We start from the raw sequence: 6,318 nt of genomic DNA, 5'->3' as shown, positions 1-6,318 counted from the left end.
CCCACAACTCAAAGGGACCAGTTCTGCAGAAACTATGTCCTAAAACACAAGACCGGTTTTAAAATTTTGGCTCAAAACGGCATAATTATAATTAAAGGACGATTGTGAACAATTTAATTTAAAATAGCTCAAAAGATGATTGGTGTGGGGCTGTAGACACTATCCAACAGTTTTTGAGGAACATCTGGTGAAACTGAAATGTGAAGGAGAGAGAAAACAGCTGCAGACAACTTTAAAGTTTATTTTTTTGTCAAAAAAATTCAACAAAGGTTGTAGAAACATGAATTGCATTCGAGTTTGGCTTTAAATATTTGTTATCTGTGAGGACATCGTTTTCTTGCTGCTCTTAGTTATTTAAAAAGAGCGCATTTCCTTTAAGGAACAAACACTTTTAACCAAAAACAACATTAGGACTTTGTGTAAAATGCCTGGAATCAGAAATCAGTGTCCCAAAAAGCAGCTCTTAATCTGGAAGGTCCCTCTAACCTTTGGCAACATCTGAAATGCTTAGAAACCAAAGTGGCTTTTAACGTCTTTGATCTGCTTCATCATGTCACCGATCTGCTGGCCCTGCTCCCGCAGGACGTCCTGCACAACCTTCTTCTGGTGGGCGTTGAGGGACACGGTTCCCCTGGTGGCCGGCGTGTTCTTGTTCACTTGCGTCTTTTGGTACTCCATCTTCATGGTCACCTGTTTGATGGAGTTGTCGAGGTGCTTCAGTTGGTCGCTGACAGCCTGCAGCTCCTTCCTCATGTTCTTCTCGCTGTTGGACAGGACGGGCAGTTGGTTCTGCAGGCTGCACAGAACCTTCTTGACCCTGTTCATGATGGTTTCCTGTCGATACTTGGCATCTTCATACTTGTCGGCCAACCTCTCGGCCATCTCCCTCAGGCTTTTCTTCTCTTCCCGGCACTGGCTCAGCTCCTCCTGCTGCTTGTTCTTCTGTCCGGTCAGGAGCTTCACCCTCCTCTGCATCTCTTCCCGGGCCAGGTCCTGCTTCAGGATGTACTCCTCGCGGAAGACCTGCGTGGCCCTACTAAGCAGCTGCAGGCACTCCTGAGGAGGAGGAGACGTGTCCTTCTCGCCGGCCTTCAGCACGAGAGGATTAGTGGAGCCGCGGGCCAAGATGCTGCGAATGTGCTGCTCGAAGGAGTCCTCGGCGAGCCTACGCAGAGGGGAGCTGGCGGAGCTCAGGCCTGGGTGGGAGCAGAGGAGGGGTGGGGAGGAGGGGCGGATGGAGCTCAGGAGGGGCATAGTGATGCACTCAAAGGTGCTGGTGATGCAGATCATAGTGGCGCCCAAGGAGAGGTCCGAAACTATCAAAAACCCGCACACAGGGGAGGAGTGGCTGGTCACCAGCGGTCTGGAGCAGAAGATGTGCTCCACAATGCAGCGCTTCTCAGCTGCGAGCTCCTGCAAGCTGTCCTTATCCTCCTCGCTGGACTGCAGGAAGTTCTGCAGCTTGCTGACCCATATCAGCCCCACGCTGTGCACTCCAGCCTCGTGGGTGCAATGGTACCTCTGCTGACAGAGGGCATCTCTGTGAAGTCGGATGGGGCAGGTGAAATCCAGCTCCGGAGGCTCCTCCTCCTCTCCGGCCGCCACCTTGAGCGTCAGTTCCAGCTCAACGCACTCGAAGACGTAGAGAGCAGGAACCGCCTCTCCTCCTCTGGTCCATTTCTCCACTGCTCCAGTCTCCTCCTCCTCTTCGGACTCCAGCACCACGCAGTGATAAAGTGTGCCCGTCTCCGTGGCGATCACCAGGATGTTGGGAACGCAGGGCAGGCACAGAATGGCACAGGCATCGTAGCCATAATTGTCCTCCGCAGCAGGATACATGGGGAGGGGCCCCGCTGGTCTGCTCAGGGTCACCTCATTGGAAAGGCTGCTGTAGCTCACATAGGTCTCTCCAGTCTCATACAGAATGAACAGAGGGTAGACCACCTGCTCTCTGGAGCCCTGCACCGGAGGATGCCGGGAAGGAGGTGACGCTGGCCCAAAGTCAAAGGCCACAGCGATCTCCCCTAAAGATGCTGCGTAGGATCTGACGGGAGCATGGATGCTGCTGTCGTCATCCGCCTGCGACACGGACAGGACTTTAGCCGGAGTTTGGGGCGACTTCAAGCTGTAAAATCTGATGGTGTTGTCGGAGGTGAGCAGAACCAGGTGGGGCTCTCCGGTCTCGCAGGGGTACCAGGCGGCCTGCCGCAGATACACCGACGCGGAGCTGGTGAAGAAGCGCTCGGCCACCGGGATGGTCCTGCAGTTGATCTTGTCCCGTCCTCCCTCGAACTGGGATTTTTTGCCCCACCGCTGCGGAAGCTCCAGAACCGAGACGCCCCGCTGCCCGATGAGAGCAACGTGGTGCTGCGTGGGGCTGAGCAACACCTGGCACACCTGGAAGAGGGGAGGGTTGATGCAGAGCAGCGTCTGAAACTTCCCGCTGTTTTGACTCTCCGCCGAGTTCAACTGGCGCAGGTTGGTGGTGTAAAACACACGCTCTCCGTCGTCCCACACGAATAGGTCCACGCCCAAACAAAACGCGAGGTTCTTCGCGACTCTCCTTTCATCGTCCTTTGAGTCTAAATCCAACTTTTCCCTAATTATTTTGAAAATATCGTGGTTCGGTAACTCACTCTGCCACCGCTCTGCACCGAAGGCCGCCATCTTCACCAACCCTTATCTCGCGAGAGCAACCCTCACCGGGCAACTAATAGTTTACCGTAAGTCGACAGTCAGTGTCGTACAAATTGCAGACTCACCATGGCGTTGAAAGAGACCGCAGCCTTGTATGAGATGCTAAAATCAGAGTGGAATAAGAAGAATCCGAACCTGAACAAATGTGGAGAACTTCTCAGTAAGCTGAAGGTATCGAAACACATTTCTATACTCTAATCGGGAATTTTAAAAATCTTTTTAAATCGATTATGCTACTAGCAGACTTGGCTAAACTTGCTAGCTCATGTGATATGCTAACATTGTTTTCGGAGTTTTGTTTAATTATCCTATAAACGCTTTTGTTTTACACATACATTTTTTTATAAGCTTTAATTTTAATTAGTAAAATATATGCTATTGTTTTGACAGCAAATCTTATTTTTATAATATAAGTCTGTAAAGGCCGGAACCAATGGGTTTTTCGTTTCTGCTTACCTGGTTGAATATGATGTCGGAAGACTTAACACCCCTCACACATTTATTTTGTTTTATTTTGCTTTTTTCTCCTTTAACTTGTTTGATTTTGATGACGACGCTGCATGTTAAATAATATTCATTGTATTTGAAAACTCTCATTTAATCATTAGTCATGCTTTTGTTGTATTTTTTTTTACACAGATTACACTATTGGAGCTGAACTTTCTGCCCACCAGTGGACCCGCACTTACCAAACAGCAGCTCATTTTAGCCCGTGTGTACAGTCAGATTTAACTGTGACTTCAAACATGACAACATCCCACTGACGTCTACCAGAATCACATCTGTGTCCTTGTTTCAGGCGATGTCCTTGAAATCGGAGCGTTGTGGAGCATCCTGAAGAAGGACATCCCATCTTTTGAGAGATACATGGCTCAACTGAAATGCTACTACTTTGATTACAAGTAATGCTTGGAATCATGGAAATGTGTTACGTACATTTGGATTAATTGTATTGAGATGGTTTTTTTTTTCCTCTTTGGTGTTTTTCAAATACAGGGAAGAACTTCCTGACGCTGCCTATATGCACCAGCTGCTTGGACTAAACCTGCTCTTCCTGCTGTCACAGAATCGTCTGTCTGAGTTTCACACAGAACTCGAGAGACTGAGTGGTCGAGACATTCAGACCAACGTGTACATCCGACATCCAGTTTCCTTAGAACAGGTATTTTAATTTCACAGCTAAATTGTGCTTTTTGGTGTTTTTAACATGCTCTTTTATCATTCTTCTCATGATGGAAGACATGTTTAAAACAATGTAAGATTGAAACTGTGTTTCTGAGTATTTCTTTATTAAAATAGGAGCAGATATAAGCGTGCTGTTTAAAAACACTCAGGTTTGTGGCACCGCCACTGGCAGGCCAAAGTCACCCTGCTCCACTCCAATTCTGATGCAACCACTTTGCAGACAAATGGCTCCATTAACACTGGTGTCTGGCTCAAAACTCTACTGCTGGATACCTCCAATGTTTCTCGCTGTTTTTGTTGCACTGCTAATGTTAGGTTGAGGTTTTGAAGGGCTGTAAGCTAGTGAGAGAGGGCGTAAACAAAGGGACGATCGGAAATCAGTGGAGGGTTATCCCCGTGCCAACTGTCCCACCTTTGTGAGAACTGGGAAATGACCGACAATCTCTGTAAAATCCTTGCATATTAAGCTCGAGATTTAACCATTTTATGTTTATTATCAAGTGAGTTATCTTATTTCTGATTTGTTGCGCCTAAATCAACAACATTGTCTTGGAATGTTCTGTAGAGGCATGTGCTTTCTAAAACTTTTAATAGTTCACAAATATTGAACCTCTAATTTTGATTTCAGTACTTGATGGAAGGAAGCTACAACAAGGTATTTCTGGCAAAAGGCAACATTCCTGCTGAGAGCTACACCTTTTTTATAGACATCCTGCTTGACACCATTCGGTAAGGAGCAACAATTTAGATGCTTAAGATTTTATTTTAATGCTGTTTTTAACTTCTCTACCTACATCTGGATTTTTTTTTTGTAGACTCATTTTTGTTGTTGTACGTCCACTCAAAAAAACACCAATACTTAAAAATGAATTGCTTTCAAAATAAATCTAAATTAAATAATGTTAGAAAGCAGATGGAAATAATTAATCAGATAAATTAGGATGATTCTAAATTGTTTGCTTTATGTTTTTTTCATTTGCAGAGATGAGATTGCAGGCTGCATAGAGAAAGCGTACGAGCAGATCCAGTTCACAGAGGCGACCCGGGTGCTTTTTTTCAACTCCCCCAAAAAAATGACAGAGTTCGCCAAAAAGGTACAGGTGTTGTCTTGTGCGAGGCAAATTGTAGTTACAAGAATTAGGAATATATTGAAATGTGTTGTATTATTTTTCCCTTTTGTTTATTTACTTAGTCTATCGTGTGAGAGTTAGACTCTTCTTTATTTTCTTTTGGATTGAAAACTGACAAATGTTGATGCGTCTGCAGTCTCTTATCTCTTAAATCTACCTAAACTAGAAGTAAAAAAATCTGTCTTTCTCACAGTGGAAACATTAAATATGGGCTGGATAACCTGAAGCTGATTTTTTTATTTGCTTTCTTGGTTCCAGAGAGGCTGGACTCAGACCCCAGATGGCTGTTACTCTTTTACCACTCAGCAGCAGCGGACGGAAGAAGTGACCATCCCCTCCACGGAGCTGGCACAGCAGGTCATCGAATACGCACGACAGCTGGAAATGATTGTGTAATCCGTCCCTGTGAACACTCGGCCATGTACAGACTCAGACAAACAATGCTGATTCAGGAAACGTTAAGTCGGCTCCAAACTGCGGTTTCGATAAGGGATGTGACTTCACTTTTTTGCCAAAGTGATTTATTTGTTTCCCATACTTAAAAAAAAACAAAACATTTATTTTTTCTGGTTTTCTTTATATATTATTTCTGCCTGGTTTGTATTTTCTATTTAGAATATGCAGAACCAAAATGACGACAGTTTTTCAGTTTTTTTGGAGGCCTCAGTGCTTCTACAATCCTTCTGTCCATCTTCAAAAAAGGTCTTTTAGATTGAATGCATGACATGTTTTTTTTTTCCAAATTAAACTTTTTGAACTTAAAGTTTTATTTTCAGACCATAGAAAACTATTCACATCCATTCACAACTGAGACCTGGTTTGATTTTCTTTGTAGTAAAATCCCTTTTTCCTTAGATGGTCTGCCTTTTACTTTATTCTATATTGAAATTCTTTCGGTAATAAAGCATTCAGTGGTGTCATAAATTGTGTGTGCATTTTTTCCCTTCATAATTGTGTGCGCTGGAATCACAACTAAAAAAACTACATTCTTCCCTGTGCTCTTATTTTGAAATCTCTGTAACTTTTTTTCCACGTCATTTTCACTGTCTGCATTTTTTAGCCATAGATTTCTATCGAATTCTATAGAATTCTGTTTATAATTCTTTTAACAAAATGAAGGAAATTACAGTTTATAAGGTATGAAAAAATCTTTTGCTTGATTCATTTGACTATTGCCCCCAATTTTTGGTTTTGTTTTGAAACTTTTACCTTTATTTTAGCCTTAACATAACATTTAATCAATGTCTAATAATTATCTAAGTTTTAGTTCATTTTAGAAAAAAATGAATTTTGTTGGAAATGTGGA

The 6,318-nt window shown here is 43.8% G+C and overlaps 2 protein-coding genes across 2 annotated transcripts; one reads left to right on the top strand and one right to left on the bottom strand.

Annotated features, from left to right (window-relative positions):
- Nucleotides 1–221: 221 nt before the first annotated feature.
- Nucleotides 222–2,667, bottom strand: nup88 (nucleoporin 88). Its single transcript, XM_004075265.4, has one exon. It carries the CDS (start codon nucleotides 2,665–2,667, stop codon nucleotides 508–510), a length of 2,160 nt encoding a protein of 719 aa, XP_004075313.1. The 3' UTR covers nucleotides 222–507.
- Nucleotides 2,668–2,733: 66 nt separating this feature from the next.
- psmd8 (proteasome 26S subunit, non-ATPase 8) lies at nucleotides 2,734–5,936 on the top strand. Its single transcript, XM_011482276.2, has 7 exons — nucleotides 2,734–2,868; nucleotides 3,337–3,409; nucleotides 3,497–3,599; nucleotides 3,694–3,859; nucleotides 4,511–4,611; nucleotides 4,865–4,976; nucleotides 5,271–5,936. Exons 1-7 carry the CDS (start codon nucleotides 2,764–2,766, stop codon nucleotides 5,406–5,408), a joined length of 798 nt encoding a protein of 265 aa, XP_011480578.1. The 5' UTR covers nucleotides 2,734–2,763; the 3' UTR covers nucleotides 5,409–5,936.
- The last annotated feature ends 382 nt before the right edge of the window (nucleotides 5,937–6,318 follow it).

This window comes from Oryzias latipes, chromosome 13, assembly GCF_053564925.1.
Source record: "Oryzias latipes strain Hd-rR chromosome 13, Olatipes_Hd-rR_3.1".
Lineage (NCBI taxonomy): Eukaryota > Metazoa > Chordata > Actinopteri > Beloniformes > Adrianichthyidae > Oryzias > Oryzias latipes.
This window is presented reverse-complemented; position numbering and strand designations above follow the sequence as displayed.

Excerpts from the sequence above, each read along its gene's own strand:
- nup88 (XM_004075265.4), bottom strand. The coding sequence starts at position 2,667 with ATGGCGGCCTTCGGTGCAGAGCGGTGGCAGAGTGAGTTACCGAACCAC.
- psmd8 (XM_011482276.2), top strand. The coding sequence starts at position 2,764 with ATGGCGTTGAAAGAGACCGCAGCCTTGTATGAGATGCTAAAATCAGAG. Across the intron at positions 3,600-3,693 it reads TGCTACTACTTTGATTACAA|GGAAGAACTTCCTGACGCTG; the intron begins GTAATGCTTGGA and ends TTTCAAATACAG. Across the intron at positions 4,977-5,270 it reads TGACAGAGTTCGCCAAAAAG|AGAGGCTGGACTCAGACCCC; the intron begins GTACAGGTGTTG and ends TCTTGGTTCCAG.